At 39.8% G+C, this 18,867-nt stretch overlaps 2 protein-coding genes across 3 annotated transcripts in view; one reads left to right on the forward strand and one right to left on the reverse strand.

Moving 5' to 3' along the window:
- Window positions 1–3,727: 3,727 nt before the first annotated feature.
- pnp6 (purine nucleoside phosphorylase 6) lies at window positions 3,728–11,900 on the reverse strand. 2 transcript variants are annotated; one of them, XM_085779889.1, is made up of 6 exons: window positions 11,714–11,900; window positions 9,166–9,335; window positions 8,948–9,051; window positions 5,339–5,514; window positions 5,066–5,256; window positions 3,728–3,947 (listed from the first exon to the last, which is right to left on the reverse strand). In XM_085779889.1, the coding sequence occupies exons 1-6, from the start codon at window positions 11,752–11,754 to the stop codon at window positions 3,751–3,753; spliced, it is 879 nt and encodes a 292-aa protein (XP_085636015.1). In that variant the 5' UTR covers window positions 11,755–11,900; the 3' UTR covers window positions 3,728–3,750. The 2 variants fall into 2 exon arrangements, with proteins under 2 accessions (XP_085636015.1, XP_085636013.1); XM_085779887.1 differs by having other exon boundaries at window positions 11,708–11,895.
- A 2,034-nt stretch (window positions 11,901–13,934) lies between these two features.
- hydin (HYDIN axonemal central pair apparatus protein) overlaps window positions 13,935–18,867 on the forward strand; it is a 60,665-nt gene continuing 55,732 nt past the window's right edge. The window contains exons 1-6 of the mRNA XM_085779890.1: window positions 13,935–14,026; window positions 14,380–14,493; window positions 15,682–15,807; window positions 17,180–17,299; window positions 17,598–17,732; window positions 18,613–18,812. Coding sequence (XP_085636016.1) covers window positions 14,407–14,493; window positions 15,682–15,807; window positions 17,180–17,299; window positions 17,598–17,732; window positions 18,613–18,812 — 668 coding nt within the window. The 5' untranslated portion in view covers window positions 13,935–14,026; window positions 14,380–14,406. The remainder of the gene's footprint in view (window positions 14,027–14,379; window positions 14,494–15,681; window positions 15,808–17,179; window positions 17,300–17,597; window positions 17,733–18,612; window positions 18,813–18,867) is intronic.

Genomic DNA, 18,867 nt, shown 5'->3' on the forward strand with positions numbered 1-18,867 from the left:
TAATAGGATTGTCCATTTATATTTTGTCTTCATATCAAAAGCTATTAAGGTCAGTCAGTCAGTCAGTCAGTGTTGGATGTTGGATGATATTTCTTACGTTAAGTGCTTTAAATCGAGTTAACTCCATCTGATAATTAAGAGGATAAGGATGAACAAAGTTGGCAGCGTTACACCGATAGATGCACAGTTGAACTTGACCTGCCACATCTCCTCAGAGGTGGAGCAGTAATTTTCCAGATCCACCTTGCTGCGCATTGGTACAGTGCTGACACGCTGCTGGCAGCCGCCTCCTCCTCCTCCTCCTCCTCCTCCTCCTCCTCTTCCTGGAGGCAGCGTGTGAAAGTCAGCGGAGACGTTCCCTCTCTAGCATCTTTCCCTTTGGCTTGTAAAAGTCACATTCACTAAGAGGAGCACTGCTGCCTCACAGTCAGTGTGTGAACTCAGGTACATGACAGTGCATAAGGACGGCTCTTGTGTGTGTGTGACAGAATGTGACAGTGTTTAAGAGTGTAAACTCAGCAGAGCTGTCCCGCTCTATTTCCTCAGCTTCTCTTTTCACCCTATAATAATCAATATTGGGGCCCTGGGCTCACTTGGCACAGCGACAATGGATAGATCAACATTACATTACAGATGAGGCCTGTCGCCAGCCTGCGGGCACTGCCGAGTCAAACACACTTCATTCTCCTCTCTTGTTCTCTTTAGTCACTCCTCTCGTCCGTCTTCATCCCTCCATTCAAAGCAGTGAGCTGCCATTTGCATCCTACATGCACGTCTCTGGAGATGTCTCACTTCTTTTTCTGTGAAGCTGGGCCATGCGAGTCATTGGTGGTGCGACTGTGTGTAAATACAACCCGGCCGAGTGTATAGGTGTTGTGTTTGTGTTGTCAGGCAGCCTGGTTCATTTGTATTAATATTTCAGCTCCACAGTGGGCTGCACCTCGACACGCCGTATGCAGATCAATTATGTAACAGAAAGGAGCTCGGCACAGAACAGCCATTCCCATTTCATCTCAATCTCACAGCGTCTTCAGCCTGCTAGAGGTGTGTCTGAAGTGAAGGATTGTATGAGTGAAGCTTAACACAGTGTGTGTGTGTGTGTGTGTTTAGATGAGACCAGTGGGGGAGGTGGAGGATCTCTTCATATCCCTCACTCTAACCGAAAATTGCATTTTTCTCCTTGAAAATAAACTTTCACATCCTTATATTGATTGATTCTAGGCTATAGCTACTTCTTTCAATATACACACTCTTACACGCATACACACACACACAAATGTGTGCACTCATCCATTACAGTCCATGAAGAAAATAACAACCACTAGATGTCATTTGAAGTTTTTTTTTATGCAGCTGTAGCAGCAACAATTAATTGTTTTAGTTGCAACAGAGATAAAGTTTCTGTTTGAAATACTAAGAACCTGAGACCTGGAAACATTGAATGTGATTAAACAGAGCACACAACAGAGGTTAGACTTCACAAACCAGACAACAAAACACTAACAAGGGGAGCAAAATGCTAAATTAGGTGTTATGCCCAAACAGGAAATAAAACAAAACAAAGCATGGTAGGAATAAATTCACTGAAGGTCTTTTGGAGGATACAAACTTCAGAACTTATAAAAGACAGAAAATCACAAATGTTTTGATTAGTTCACTGTGTGTAAATAACAAGTCTGTTTATTGTGTATGGAGCAGCTCCAGGTTTTTTACATTTCAGTGATGGAAGGCTTTGTTCGGAGCAGTGTTCCCCTTTAAGACTTGCATTAGCATCTCGATGTTTAGCGAGATACAAATGGTCTAAGAGGTGGACTGCTGATCCAGGACTTTTCCAGCTCTAATGAATGAGACGGTCAAGGGGACCTGGCAGGAGGTCCCAGATCAGTGCAGAGGAAATTGAAAACTGTGGGCCCTGGAATTACAGCCCCACCCCTCCCCCGATATTACAGTGTCATGGTCTCGAGTTGTGCAAATAGAACAGATTCAACTGCAATCCGCCACAGAGGAACCTCCTGGATTATATTATGTCTTCGTAGTGATTCATTAGATTTCTATTTATAAATCAACTGATCTATGAGATCACTAAAATGACGACCTCTTCACTACTGGACAGGCTTTCTGATTCAGCTGATACTTGGTTTCCTTCCACAGAGATCCTTTGTTTTCAGAGAGATTTGACATGCCACTGGCATTTTGTCACATTTTTCTTTAATCAATAAATACATTAAATATTTAAAATAAGCAAATTTTATCTTCTTCCAAAATAAACAACTATATTTTGTTCATATAAGACTCTAAATAGACACTGATTTATAGTTAAAATAAACATTTGCAGTCCACCGGTAATAATACGCAATTGTAAAATGAAGGAAAGTAGGTACTAGTTGGTCCCAAATGATCACAAGCGTTTTTCTATACTCTCTCATTAGCAGCTATTAACATGTGGATTCACCACTGAAAATGAACGAGTGGGCTGTTTTCTTTAGCACCAACATGTGGAGAGTAGTCCATAAGTGCACAGTGTCTTATTAATACATCTGGCTGGTTATAGATGTATACAAAGGTCTTGCTAAAGGCAAATAAGACAAACTGTGTAGCAAGTATCCATAGAACAAATATAAGTATAAATAATGGAGGGTTAATAGATTGTCAGTAACAACATGTAAACCTTTGTAATAGACAATCATTAAAAATGAAACTCAAGAAGCACAGGCCATTACCCAGTGATCATCACAACTATGACGCAATCATCTCTAAGGCTGCATGTCTCCATATAGTTGTCTCAGATTCATCCCAGTGTCTAGATGCACTCAGATATACAGATTGAGATGTCATTTTAAATAAGAGAGTGGTATATTTTAAGCATTCTCTGAGACTGTGATATTTAAACAAACATAACAAAAGTAAATTTGTACCTAAAATTTTTAGAGATGCTCATTTTAAGTGTCATTCTGAGGCAAACTCCCGTTGTATTTTCTAACCACATCGTATGATTCATATGCTCCATCTATTATTAAAGAGAAATGTAGCAGCCCCTAAAGGTCCTGTTGCTTTTTTCTAGCCTGCAGTGTCTTAATTTTTCACCGTGGCGATACACCATGACATTATTGTTAGGTGTGGTCACAGCCAAGCAGAGCACAACCACAGGCAAAAACAATACTCAGTGTGGTCGGTCGGTTAAAACATACTTGAAACATTCACCCGGAGAAGCCTGTGAAAGCTTTTTCAGACTGGCCCTAAGTGACTTTTGTGGTGTTAAGAAGGGCACCCCTTCTTGCCCCGAGGGCCTGGACAGTGACACATCAAAAAATGACAAAATTCAAATAAAAAAGCAGCGATTTCTGCCCATTAAAACTTTGCAAGACCAATGGCCAACTAGATCCTTGTTGGTATTTCACCTTATGAATACTACAACATGTTCACCAAGCTAGCATCTCAGACTATAGGGTCTCCAGCGATGTGATTCATCACTTGTGAAAGTCTTGATGTAATTACAGTAAATTGCAAACTGGCCTTAATAACATTTATCAGATCCTTGGGATGTGTTTAAATCTGCTCTTTACCTCCAAAACATCTCCTTCCCCAAATAAACGACATTACCCACTAAGAAATAAGAACCAACCCACCCCAGCTTCAACATCACTGCCACCATCTACAAATACATTTTACCTTTTGCTCAAAGCTATAACTATGACATCACCGATCACTTAGTTGTGAGGTTGGACATCCGACAGATTTGAGATGAACGTGCTAGATCTTGTTGATGAGGTGGGTGACGAGCCTCTGGAGGTCCTCGGTTCTGCGCAGCGTGGTCCTCAGCACCTCTTCGTGGTTTGCTTTCTCACTGCTGTCATAGTCGGTCACAACCTTGTTGGTGATGAGGGACAGGCCCAAGACGCGCAAACCACAGTGACGAGCCACCACCACCTCTGGGACTGTGCTCATACCTGGACAGAGGGAGGAAGGATTATTTCGAGGCTAAACCCCTGTCACCTACCGATATTACAGTAAAACTAATAGTTGACAGCTGCAGCTTTTCACATTTTTCTGCAGGGCTCTACAGTATGTGTTCTGTCACTTTTGGTCTGGGAAATGCAATGGCCCTGAGAGCTCACCACACCACAAGTTGAGAAAAGACATGCAAAGTCACAAACGTGCTTCAAATTCAGAAAACAACTTCATCAGTTTCACGACACACCCGCTGCAAAAATTTGTAACACTGTTATGTCTTTGCATATGTTTTATTAAGTTGCAGGGCAGTGAACTCTCAGGGAGAGAAGAGACAGAACACACAAGGAGGAAAGTGAATCTAAACTGAGACTAAATAAAAGCTGTGTAACAACTGTCCTCACAAAAAAAAAACCTGGTAAGCAGAGCAAGCATCTTATTTAGCTATTTGTTAAGGTCCGTAACTGCAACAGAGGACTTATTTTAATCTAAATCATGATCTTCCCCCAAACTAACCAGTTTTTGTGTGCCTATAACACTGTCACAACATTCACTGGTTAGTTATTTGACTGTCAACAGTGATGTTTAACAGTTTGTCCTCATAACTCCTGCTGCTGTAACTCAGGGAACACTCCTATGGGCTGTATACAGGGTTAGGGACAAACAGCCTGTCTGTTTAGGTTGGACTTGTGTGTTTTGTGGGGTGGAAGTTGTTGGGAAAAAAATAGGAGGACACCCAGATCAAAGTTGGTCTAAAAAGAAGGTTGAGTTTGTTTGAGTCTTCATGAGAGTAAATGAGAAAGCTATTGATAAAAACTTACACCCCAGTGTTTTTAACACGGTGCCTATTTTTCATTTGCACTTTTGACAGCGTCCCATCATGAAAAGCCATACTGTACATACTGCTCAGGCTGCTTACAGTTCCTATTCCAGGAAGCATACTGCTGAAAAATTTAAATGCTGTCTGTATTTGTTCAAATCACATTATCTGTTCTTAGCTGAATAATGTATTTACAATTATTTCCACAGTTCATCTCCTATTGGACATGTACTGTTCAGAGTCTATCCCACACCATGTCAGTATCCCATCATGTGAGCACGAGGGAGCTGTACTAACCCACGGCGTCGGCCCCCAGCTTCTGCAGGAGTTTGCACTCCGCAATGGTCTCATATGTCGGTCCAGCCAGCATGCAATAAACCCCCTCCTGCAGGAAGCCGTCGCAGCCCTGCTCCGCTGCAGTCTCCTTGGCCACGGCCCTCAACTCACGGTCGTACGCATCTGACATGCAGGGGAAACGCACTCCAAACCTGGAGACAAATTGAATGAAAGAATATAGGCTGTAGACACAGATGTTGGCAGTGTGTGTTTCACTTGGTATTTGTGCTGTACCTGTCATCGTTGTGCCCACAAAGCGGGCTCTGCCCTGCAAAGCCCGGCATGTTGATGTGATCCTTGATGAGCATGATGTCTCCCACGTTGAAGCTGTCATTCAGCCCCCCCGCTGCGTTTGTCACAATCAGAGTTTCTACACCCAGTAGGAAGAAGACTCGTATTGGGTACGTCACCTGTGGAGACAAACATGCTTTAATTACTACAGCATGTATGTGTTTTCTGTGACCTCGATATTGTGGAGGATGAATTTCACTTTCTGTTTCAATGCCCTCTGTATAATGAACGGAGGAAATCCATGTTTGAAAAAGTTCAGGCGAAGAACCCCGACTTATTTTGGATGTCTGGGTGTGATACTGTATGTTGAGCTGGTTTTTCAAGGAGATCTACTGTATGTCTTAGCCAGATTTATTGAAAAAGCATGGACCCTGAGACAGAAAACATTATAACCTACATAAGACTACTTCCTATTAATTGTTTTGGTTATTTTGAAAAACTGCCTCTTAACGCAGAAATCATTGCATGAGTCTATGGACACATATTTATGAGCAGACATCTTAGCCATCTTTGAATGTATGTATTTATATTGTCTAGTGTCTTGTAAGCCCATGGCTGTGCATAGTAATGCATGACACTTAAATAAACAAATCAATCAATGAATAAAAACTACAGAGACAGTATTTTTCCTTTTTTTTGTCTTGATTGTTAGATTGTTACAAACTGGAGTTACACAGATGGGATAGGAGGAAATCCAGCACATGAGAGGCCTGTATTTAAACTGAATCAGCTTTTGTAAGCACTGTGGTATTTTCTTTTTATTTCTGTAGGTTCTGTGCGTGTGGAACAGTTGTGGTTCTGTATTAACCTTTATATGGCAGCTGATGGCCTGTAAATGACTGTAGCTGCTGAGTCACATTTGAAAATTGCCTCTTTTACTTCACATTTCTCTACAGCTTGAAATGAAACCGCTCTGCTTGTTAGTGCAGAAATGTTTTCAAAGCCCCCTGCTTTCTTGATAAGGTCACTTTAGAACATGAGGCTGTTTGGTATGAGTTTTGCATATTATTTGATGGATTCTGTTGGACCTGAACTTGTCTGTGTTGCAGGTGAAACAGGAGAACTGTCAGAAACAGAAAGCTGTGAACGGTGAGTTGACTTTATTACACGATTTCCCGAAAGGCAAATAAAATAATACGTTTTCAGTCATAAAAGTTTCTCAGTTATAAGTACACGCCTCTGCACAATAGGATTTTATTCTGTTTGCCAAGACAGGACAAAGTCTACTACTTCAGATGAGTTTGTGTAGATGATTCAGACTGTGGCATTAAACATATCACATGTTTAAACTCCTGACTGGCACCAGAGGGTCATAATGCATCTGACCTTGTGTAATTGTTTGTATGGAACAGGATTTTAAATGTGACTCTTGAGGGTAACATTTATGCTTTTCTGTAAATGTATGTTTTTGGTATGTTATTATTTGTGTGAAACCTTGGACGTCATGGGACGCAAGACAAATTTCAGAGTGATCTGATAATAAAGTGTAATCTTATCTTATCTTATCTTATCTTTATGAGTCAGTGGAATCATATTGATGATTTCATGTGAAATGAAACATCGCTGCTGGTGATAAAATAAAACCAGCATCTCCAAAGGCCAAAGGTCGAGTCCAGCACTGACACCCTGGATGTTTTTCTCCCTGCAGCTGAGCGTTCAACACACATAGTACATTTTTTGCCAAGGCTGTGTGTGGACTATACGACAGTCTGCCCAGTTGGGGTTAAATAGCAACGGAAGACACAGAGTTTACGCAACTATATGAAAGTTACCAAATAATGACTAAGGATTAGGAAAACAATCTGAGAAAAGACCAGATCGAGTCGTATTTGTAGCTGTATGGACACCTGTCACTACAGTCAGCATCAGATTTGAACATAAAAGAGAGATATAAACACATAAAAGAAAATGGACACAAAATTTATCATGTGTCCTGGACCCATGATGAAACTAACAGCTTACGTTGTTATTCTTGTCCGTGGTTTAAAGATTACCAAGAGAAACTGTGAATATTTTTTTCTCAAAGTGATTGGCAAAGTCAGAGTTCAGACTGCCAGCTGCAGCTCAGTGATTCTGTATACGATGACATTTGCATCAGCAAGGTTTCGAAATGCAGAAGCAAGTTGGCTGAGACAGGAAGCTGCTCACAGGACAACTTAGAGAGGCAACAAATCTGCATCGTTGCACCGTGCAGTGCTCAAACAGGGGCCATTCAAGTTTCATTTTATCAAATGTATGTCCAGCATAACAAATAGTAAAGTAGACAAGGCCAATAGAGTATGTAATGCCAAAATCAAACAAACCAACATCCAATCAAAGGTGTTTTCAGACGTTTAAGCCACTTGGCTTTGGGGATGTTAATGTTTATCTCAATGACTGCAGTATGGAGTGCTATGAAATGTTGTTAAAAAGTTAAAATGATCCAATATATCGAAATAGATTTATGTAACAGAACTTAGTTTTTTTTTTTTTTAATCCTCCACCCACTTCAGATACATAGCTAATTCAATAGCTACACAAGAAACAGCTGCTCAGTATTACTAAATCATTTATAGTCAGTCAGGGGGGCCAAACCAGAGTTTCTAATTTAATATTTTCACTAAATGTTGCTGCTAATACTTACTCTGCTCTATGTACTTAGCTCTTGTTACTAGTAGCTGAGTATTGCTATACTCATGCTTTCACTTAAGTACATGATCTGAATACTTCTTCCACCACTGGCATTTTCATTGTTAGCATGTTACTGCGCTGACATCAGCTTTTAGTCCAAAGCACCATTGTGCCCAAGTACAGCCCCTCACAGCCAGCTGCGTGGCTGTAGACTCTTGTTTCTATCTTTTCATATATAACTTGGTCAGAAGAACAGTTCATTCTTAAGGTTGTTTACAACTCACCTTTAGCAGTTACACTCTGCTGCTCCGACTAATTAAAGAAAGTCACTGCGAGTACATCCCTGGTCAATATGACTAAAATGTTAAGTAATTGAACCAACCTTGTCAATTTAACGCAATTTACTTGTTTTCAGAAAAAGTATAAGAAGATTTAAGCCAATTAATTTGAAATGTTTGACTAACCAACTGCAACAAAGGTCAGTTTACCCTTCATTAGCATAATAGAGAGATTCTTTTAATTTTTATTATTTATATTTTATACAACAGATTCTTGAAGTGAGAAAGAAGGTCATCTTTTCATTCTGTTATAGAAATATATATATCCATCGATCTATAAATGCCATCTCCTCTCTTTCCCCACTCCTGCCTCAGTCACTGATTATCTCAGTGCCAAGTCAGAAACACTCAACCATCTGCTTTCCAACGTAAGGTTTCATAAATGTTTAGCAGCTTATGCTGAGCAGTCTATTGATGATTATTAAGTCACACAATCTGGTCTCTTTTACATGAGCCGGAGATTCCTCACCACGTGGAGCCATGTTGCATTAAACACAATTTAGCCCAAAGCTGAGAGAGCTGTATATTACTCACCTTTGTTGCATTTTCATAAAAATAGTGCACATATACAATTGTAATATTGTAAGATTTTACTGTTGCTTACCATGTGTATGTTGTAGCCCTCGTAGAAGTGAAATCTCCCCTGCATACAGACGCACTCTCTGCCCTGCAGCCTCCCAAACACCAGCTTTCCAGCATGACCTGGCACTGCACAGTACACACACACACACACAATATGAGCACCTGCTAATATGCTTATGCAGAGTGTCAAAACACTTATCATTGGTTTCTGATACAGTGCAACCGACAGGGTTGATGTACCAGTGCTGGTGGGGAATCGTGGGATGTCCTTGTATGGGAAGATAGTCTTGTTGTCCAGCAGATCAGCCAGACCTCCCAGGCCTGAGCCACAGATGATGGCCACTTTAGGACGCTGCTCTGTCTGTTCCAGCAGCCAATCTGCTGTCTCCTTGTACTCCTCATATCTGTATCTGAAAGAATGGGAAGAAATAATCTACATCAGCTATTACAAAACTATAGTTGTGATAAATAAGTCAAGGTCTGGTGTGAACATTACAATCATAAGTATCTCTAGTTATCAAAAAGGAATGAAAACCATAAATGCTTTTCAACATCTACATCTATTACATTACACTGTGAAAAGTAGAAAAAGACACTTGTCCGCATGAACACCAATGCTGCAAACTGGTGCAACTGGTTGGCCTTGAAGAGGTTTTTGCATTGTTTGTACTGTGGATTTTAACATAACCAGTTTTCCTGGAAGGTCCACATGTCATGACCACATCCTGGTGATAAATCAAGGTTCAAAAACAAACGACAGGATGTTACTCATGATGATATAATCCAATATTCTGCAACCGCTATAGTAAAAGAGCAGCTGCAGGGGGAAACACTCAGTAAAACTAAGTATAAATAATACATCGGGCAACAGACTTCTGGGTTTTACTTTTCCATTTTAAGTGTAGCAGCCACATTATTTTGTAGGAATGTTGATTTGATTGGGGAATGCCTTGAGGTACGACATTACACAAGGTCTGAAAGGGGCTGTAATTTTGGTTATAAATCTGGCTATAACCTTGTTAATGTTTCCTCCATGCCTCAGACTTTGTTATTAAAACACAATGACACTTGAGGCTGCAGCCTTCAATAGGCCAATCTGCAGTGATGGTGATTTTTGGGCTTTTTTTAACACTAGTATCTAAAACGATGGTAGCACCAATCTGGCCTTTTCACCACACTTCTCTTAACTCTTTCATTGTGCAGCACAATACAATTGCTGTACACCTGTCAGTTGCAGACGTTGCCCTTCACATAACTCTTCAGGTGGTAATGGCAGCGTTACACACAAAGACACACAACCACACTGACACTCAGCCAGCCGGACATACAGGTGACCGCTGCGCTATAACTTGTTTTGAAATACTCTGACGTCAGGTTTTTTTAACCTGATAAATGAACAACATCTCTTTTTTATAATCAGTGATTCATAAACTCCTCAAACTGAAACTTTGAACAGCAGTCATATAACAATATGCATATGCAACACAATGCAATGCAATTCATGAGTTAGTGAATTATCTCTTTTAATTTCATTTTCTAATTTAATTCTCTCTTTTTTTTTGTTTTACTTTTTAATTTAAAATCCAACTGCTTAATCACGAATCTCTAGCTAACCAAAATGATGACAGACACTAAGAAAAGTGTCAAACATCCACCTGGGTTTCATTTAGAAATGATGTCCTTGCATTGTTTGTCCAGGGAAAACAATGTTTGTGTTATGTTCATTATTACTGTTTGCTGCACACAACACTGTAGTAGGCTACTGATGGGAGCTTGTGAAAAGAAAGACTTGTGTAATTGTTCACTATAGGCCTTTATCTTTTTTGTAGATAGTTTCATTTATTCTTTTTACATTTTCCAACAGTTTAAAATAATAAATGTTATTAATTATTATTGTTGATAATCCTAATTGTTAATTCATTCCTTGATTTTTTATTTTATTTTATTCTTTACAGTAAAATGTTGTCACATTGACTGAACCATATTTGAGGCATCATTGTAAACCATGTGTGTGTATTACCTGGGATTGATTTTCAAGAAATTCCATAATGACCATAATAATAATAATAATACTAATAATAAAAAAAATCTATTATTTTATTGAAACATAAATGCAACCCCAACCTAAAATAATATGCAATGATTCGTATTCTTGCTACACATCCCTTTAACAACCCGCTATGTGTTACATTTCAGCCAGAGCAGGAAGTGAGCTCACGGGAGCTGTCCGCGGTGCTGCCGGAACTTGGTGTTTCTGCTCCGGCGTAAGAGCAGCGAGAGGAGCGGGGAGGGGACCCCTCCTCCTCCACTGTTTTTAGTCAGATAATATCACAGCCAGAATAAAGTAACAGTGATTTGTCTGTCTCTTTTTTTTTTGGGAGTGGAGCAGAATTAAATAATGAAAGGAATTTGACTTGCAGATGCCATGAATGTGGATGATAGGCTACTATCAAGCCTCTTTACGCAAATGCCACCTGTTAACATACAGTACGTGATTACGTCACAGTGAGGTGTCTGTCTGTCAACCCCCCGCAGGATGCTGTCAGTTTTGACAATAAAAACGTCCAGGTTCAGCTTCATTAAACGGGTCTCACACATCACACAAATATGTAGCCTACATTTGAACGTTTCCCTAATTACAGTAGCCTCCACACAGGCGATATAGGCTGCCCCATTATGTAGCCTAATTGAGCTACATGGTAGCCTTGACAACCATGAGGCTCATCTCATTTCACTCCAGCTCTCCGACATCATCATCATCCAGCCTTTATCGGTCTCTTACCTGCACTGACCGGAGGAGGAGGAGGAGGAGGAGGACGCTTCTTCCATGTCTGCTGATGACTGACCCGCTGCCAATACGCTGACAAGACGCTGATTATTATTGTCGTTTTATTTTGTCTGACAGGCGCCTTTCCCCCGTGCTGATGGGTGATTCTGCTGCGGCGGACGGTGTGGCGCGGAGGTCATGGTGCGCGCTGACGTCACGGCGTATGGAACGAAAGAGGGGGCGTGGCCTCGGGAGATTGCCGGTCCCTTTGAAGAAGAGTAAATCCAATTTTCTACCAGGATGGGCAGCTCACTGATCCGTTCACTGGGAGAGATACGGGGCTGGGAACGGGAGGGGTGGGGTGGGGTGAGGGGTGGTAGGGACAGAAGAGACCAGTGGTAAAACCAGCGACATTAAGTATGATAAAGATCAAAATCACCTGATGCTTCAAGTCACTCCACCACTTCTAAATGACATAGCCTGTAGGATACCTGCAGCATGATACAGCCTACAGCCAGTTCCTTTACATCTCTCTCTCTCTCTCTCTGTCTCTCTCTCACTCTCACACACACACACACACACACACACACGTACGCAAACAGGCTGTGCAACAATTCAAAGTGCTGACTCATGGGTTAGAAGAGAGAGGAATGAAAGCAATGGGAGAAAGAACAAAAAGAAAATGAGTGCCAATGGCTAACTATGGACTTAAGTTAGTAAGAAAGCAACATTTTTTTTAAAAAAATTTTTGTTATCGTTTGTTTGTTTTGTTTTTATGCTATATGCACTTATGTAAGTGTGTAATGATCCAAGATCCAGTAAACCTGCAGCTCAATGAAACATTTTCACCTTGGACTTATCAACAGATTTTATGATCTAAATGCGTGTTAAGTGAATTTAACGTAGCCTAGATAAAGCTGTCAGATCCTCAATCAGTTTACAGTAAAAAGCGAACACATAGTAGGTGTTTTTATAGGCTGAATCTATTTCAGTTTGACTGATTTTATTGTAAATAAATAACTGAATAAAGAATGTTTTATCAAGGCTTGAAATAGTAGCCTAGGCTACTTTTACCTCAAGATATGTTACAGTCCAGAATACAAGTTAGAGATCAAAAGTTTCAGACAGTGATAATAAAGACATGAGAAGAATGTGGCCTCTGGAGAAAATACCTCTCAATGTTGATCAGGGTCAAAATACTGCATGAGCAGGAATGTACCTCATCAGTCTATATGTGTATTTCATAAACTGACAGTAAAAGGGGATAAATAGATGGATTTGTGAAGCTGTAGATTAAACCAAGAATTCCTGCTCTGTCACCATGCTCACTGGGCTTTCAAATCCCTTTTTGTATTTCCATTTGCCCTTATAATGACCCTCTTAATCACACACACACGCACAGAGAGAGAAAGAGGGCGAGAGGGAGAGAGACAGTGCTCAACTCTACGGTTTGATGTGTGTGCCTGAGTGGATGTGTGCCTTTAATACATATAAGGTGGAACATAATATGATATGATAGCAATTTTCTGTGGTTAACTTTTAGCTCACAAAACACTGGATTATCTCACTTTTGTGAAGCTGTTTGACCAGGGCAAGCTGTTTCAATGTGAATGAGAAAAGGAATGTGTGAAACAACAATTTCAACAGTCATTAGACTGTAAATTAGTCAAACAAGTAAAAAGTTGAAAAAAGTATGCTTGTTTAAACCTGAAGGTCTCACGTATTGTAATTGTTATTTGGGTGCAAGTTTTACATGCAAAATAGGATCATGATTTAAATGTGGGACAATAGCCTGACTGCACAACAACAGGTTAAGTAGTTAAAATTAGCTCTAAATCAACCCTGATACAACATTATTCCCCATGGTTGGTATGATATTTATAGTATTTTAATATTGTGATGATCCATACACTCACAGCATTATGACTTCATAGGACTTTTGCTTTTAATCTGTACTTTTATATGAGATCATTCTGAGTGCAGAAATTTCACTTATACGTTGTACAACTGTTCAAGTTTAGTTTTGAGTTTTTCTTCCATATAGGATAGTAGCCTACTCGGTGTCCTATGGATTTAGAAAACAGGTATAATCCTTGCTCCCTCTCTCTAAAAACACACACAGACGGGCTCTGACTGTAGCATGTAGTGTAGCCTGTGTTGTAGTATGTTATACACGCACCAATCCCCAGCCAGTTCTTTTGACTAGCCGCTAGCCAATCAGAGAGCAGTTTACTGAGCGGTTGTTTGAGTGCGTTGCCACGGTAACAAACCACAACGAAGTTGACTGGAGAGTGTTTATGGTTTATATCTACGGGTTTAATCACCTAAGAAGTGGTAAGACTTGCTAAATTTCTCCTTTTCAGAGGAAAAAAACACGAGTTTAACCATTTAAGTTTAACTGTGGGAGATGTTTAGTTGTAGTAGAGATAATAGAGAGTATTACAGCTCAATTAAGTTAAACAGCGAGTCGACAAGTAAACTGAAGCCTTCATTTACTATTATGTTTATAATTATAAGCAGTTACATATGATTTCGACAGCCTGATGTGAGTTTATACTATGATATATTTCCACCAAAGTGGCAAATTGACTGGGAGGAGTTGTTAGACTGAAACTTTACATTATTAACGTTAAGCTAACAGCTATTCTAACGGCAAAATGTCTCTCTTGTCTTCTGTCATTTTTCAGGTGGTTTTGCTTCTAAATGCATTCAAAATGACAGACATTCAGACGCAGACAAGAAAAAAGCCGCCATCCCTGTCCAATTACAGACTTGTCCCAAAGAAGGACAAGCCAAGAAGGGTGAGGACATCTCGCTGTTTCTACTGAACTCACATTCACCAGTGCTTTGTAGATGATTCTGCTGTGTCCTGTACTTACACACAGAATGTGAGGTATCCAGCTAAAATTAATTAGATGTCGAAATCAGGTTTTTTTCATGAATTATCAGGAGACCAATTTCCTGCCACTGTACTTTTTGGACATTGTCCCATTCTTTTAAAAAAGCTCCTTGAAATGACAGATTGTCCTAATAATTACCTTGGCTTCTTATATGGAACAAAAATCAATATCCTGCTGCAGTGTTTTGTTGCAGTGACCTCAGCTCAGAAATTGAAGTCCTCTGCTCTTTCTTGAGCTGCTAGTGTCTGTACTTGAGAGTGGGCAAGACTAGTTAACAATCTGATTACACATATATTTTTCTCAGTGATACACAATACAGTGATAACACTAAATAATAATTCAAAAGTCATGGATGATAATCATGAATTAATCTAATGTTCCTAAATTATGATAAAAGTCTCTAAATAGTTATGTCTATTGGTAAACCTAATGATCGGTGATCAGATTATGTTTAGAGTCTGTTGGGTCTTTTGCCTGAATTTTTTTTTATTATTATTTGATTTTGATCAATTTTAATTGATTTTTAGGACACTATTAAGAAAACCCACATTATTTCACAACTTGCCTTTTTTTTGATAGTGTTTACTCATGCAACTTTTGTTGTCGCTGAATAATAGAATGGGTGTATTATGAATACACACCTAACTGGCAGCTGATAAATATTGCATATATAATAACCCCTGCTGCTACATTATTGATTTAGATTTTAAGCTAAAATTCCTAACCTTGAAATAGGGTAAGTGCAGTTCGATGTTTCTCTTCCTCTGCTGCCCTGATAAAGAGGTGCAGGAGGATTGTGAGGAGAGGATACCAACCACAAAATACTGCAGATTGTCCTCACTGAGGGGGAGAATATTAACATCCTCTGATGCATGAAAACTGATGATGCTAATATTCCTGTATGTTTGATGTATGTGTTTGTGCATATGTGTTACAGCTGACAGCTTTAAGTTGACAGTCTACAGTTTTTCTGCTCATTATTTCTTTCCACTGTCTTTATCAGAGGTGACATTGTTGTTTGATGTGAAAAAAGATAGGAAATAGGCAGTTACCTATACCATAATAGACTGTGCTGCTGTGTGTTTGCAGGTGACTCCATCTGTTTATACCCAGGAGATGTTACAGTCTACAGAGGAGCGCCTGGCTAACACCACAGAGGTGCACCCACCTCGGATCCTGGAGCTGCTTGACATGAGCAAAACTACGCAACACAAAGTAAATGCCAGACCACGTTGAGATAACACAGTGGCCTAAAACTGTTGACTAATGAAACCAGTTAAACATGTCAGGCCATTGCATGAAGTTAAAGCTGCTCCAATTATCAGGGACAAGTGTGACAGTGATAAAAGCCTACAGCAAAAGATAAAAAGTGGGGCAGCTATTACAATAGCTGTCTACAAACAAGTTTGAGCTGATCATGTTTACGAGAATAAAACCCTGGGGAGTCCACTTTGACGTTTGTGTCAAAAAATACACTGATGTCAACATTTCATTTGACAAGCTGTCGTCTCACTACAAAGAACTTGTGGAGGATATATGATAAAGTATAGAAAACTACATCTGTATTTTTTCTAATGTTACTTGTACTGTACATTTAGATTATAAGTATACATGCATTGCACCATAGTTAGTCCTCAATTCAGCAACTGGCCAAGCTAGATTTTAGCCCTATGGACTGAGCTAACATGAAATCATGTAAATAAAAAGAACTGAATGTGGCAGACTTGTTGGAGGGCTGGATGAGACAAACCAAACATAACAACACATTCAACTCCTCATTATTTTAATCATTATTCTCCTGTGGGGAATGTACTGCGTGGTAAGGTCATTTACACTGTGCTAAAGCTTCTTCCCCTTAGTCAGCATGCACTAATTGATGGGCAGAGGGCAACCAATGTGACTGAATGCTCTGTACCTTTAGAGTCAAAATTTAACGGGGGGCTTGGAGCAAAACTGGCATTAGTTTGTGAAATGCCTAAGAAATGAATAAGTGCACCCTCATCATAATTACAGGGACACATTTTTGCATCTCATCCTGTTCACATTTTCTGTTGACTTGTCAAATATGCAAATGTGCCTGTGACCAGTGTCCACTGCGGGCCACTGTAGGTGATAAGTAGGAGCAATGACCAGCGGGATCTTTTTAGGTCACCCTGAAGGCATCATCCTCAAAGCAAACTGCACACCTCAACTTTACTATTTTCATTCTATAACTTTATCATGACTATATCATTTCATGATAATAATTCAGGTTAACTTTATGAGGGAATGTTTTCTTATGCATATTATTGACTGAAGATTTATCATTGATTTTAAAAAAAAGTAACATGGGTGAGTAAGATGCAAAACTTGTTTGAATGAATTTAAGATGTGATAGTTTTGTGAAACTGATGAAATTCTCTTTTAAAGTTGGTCTTAACCTGTAATAGGTACTAAAAGTCAAAAATGCCTGAGTTGCTTGAAGTTAAATGCTGGAGTGCCATTTAAAATATAACATTATATGCACCCAAAAGGTGGTAAATATACTGGTAATGATATACAAATTTAACATAGTGATTTATTTTTGTGTGTGTGTGTGTGTCATCAGTCATGCTCAGTGAATATGGACAAAGCGCTTTTTCAGCCATACCCCTCAGAGCTGGTCTTCCAGAACTTCGCGCCTACGCAGACCCACAAGTTACCGCTTGTCCTCCTGAACAATGACAAGGTTTGTGAATAAGTGATGAATAGGAAAACACTTACACAAATAACACAGCTGCAGAGCTGACGTTTCAACCAAGAGCATCTTTTCTAACTGTTGGGTAGCTCCGACTTTAACAGCAGGAAAAAGAGTGAAAGGGGGGTTGAAGGGGGTTGAAGGTGATTTTTTGCTGTACAATTACCACTAAGTAAGAAGCAATAAATCATCACTCCTGTGTGTTCCTAGCTCTGTATTTGTTGCCATGCAGAGCTTGGATTTTATTTAAGTTTGTGTGACTGTGACATGTTTTTTTTTTCTTGCTAAGGTTCCTCGACAAATGAAGCTGGAGCTGCAGGACTCAGAGTATTTCCATGTGGTCGGTCCAAAGGATGCAGGTAGCAAGATTGCATCAGGAATGCCTACGACTTTCACTGTCTTCTTCACCCCAAAGGAGGCCAAGGTACTGGACACTTGGCGGGGGGTAGGGTGTGGAGCCATAACCATACACAGAAAGCCAGATTCTAAAAGCTCAATGACATGTCATGGTGATACACTAAAGGTTGATATTGAGTTTTTACATTAGATAAAGCTGTAATCAGATCCACAGGGAACCAGAGAATAGGATGTCGGAATAGGTGTCACATTAAAAAGAGAATACATGAAAACATGAATGGAATACATACATTAAATCAACTATATGAAAACCATTACTGGTTGTAAAAGAAATGTTTTCAGTTATTTCCCATTCATATCTTGTTCACAAATCTCTTTAAACAAGGTCATATTCAAAAGGTTAAGGGTCAAAGGTCAGGCATTGAGTTACACCGTCCTCATCCTTTTATCGTCTCTTTTACTGATACTGCGGTGAAAGTGAAATCTGAGAAGCAAAGGTCAACATGTAAATGTAGGAAATGTTTAAGGTTACGTAATCCCTTCTGTTTGTCACAGCTGTTTTTTTTTTGTGGTTACCACACCAAATGTTTTTGGCTGCTCTGGCAGCACGGGGCAAGGGATGGCAACAGTCTGTCTGTTGGTTGGTCGGTTTATCACAGTAGGGAAATATGGAATCAGGAATCCTACTGACTTTAATGGTCACCTGACTTTACATCTAGATTGTCAAGTTTTTTTTTTTTTAAATACTTATTGATACAATGTGAATGTGATGTTTCAATGATGGTAATATTTTCTATCCTCTGACGCCTCATTCAGCACCATCATTAGGTCTAAATACTACTTCCAAATACCTGCAAACAATATGATGTTAAATCAGAAGGTATAAACAGAGGTTTTTGCTTGGTAAATATTTAAAATGAAAATATCTGACATATATCTCTATTCAGGATTACCACCACAGACTGGTTTATGTGACAGAGAGGGAGCGGTTTGAGGTCCCAGTTCGTGCCATTGGACCACGCGCCATTCTTGACTTTCGAGACGAGCTCCATTTACCCCTCTGTGCAGTGAAAGGCTCCACACAGAGGACCCAGCTGGTCCGCAACGTAGGAAACGGCAAGGCCAAGTTCACGCTGCACACACAGAGGTTAGAGTCTGTGGAGAGCAGGTTTACATGCTGTGTCTGACTGACTCCATGCATG

Source organism: Trachurus japonicus, chromosome 6 (genome assembly GCF_045865225.1).
Source record: "Trachurus japonicus isolate A0001 chromosome 6, Traja_1.0".
Lineage (NCBI taxonomy): Eukaryota > Metazoa > Chordata > Actinopteri > Carangiformes > Carangidae > Trachurus > Trachurus japonicus.

What these genes read in the sequence shown, in the direction of transcription:
- pnp6 (XM_085779887.1), bottom strand. Translation starts at nt 11,754, where the DNA reads ATGGAAGAAGCGTCCTCCTCCTCCTCCTCCTCCTCCGGTCAGTGCAG. An exon ending in ACGATTCCCCACCAGCACTG is followed by an intron (nt 9,052 to 9,165) that starts GTACATCAACCC and finishes TGTACTGTGCAG; the next exon opens with TGCCAGGTCATGCTGGAAAG. An exon ending in AGGGCTACAACATACACATG is followed by an intron (nt 5,515 to 8,947) that starts GTAAGCAACAGT and finishes TTGTCTCCACAG; the next exon opens with GTGACGTACCCAATACGAGT.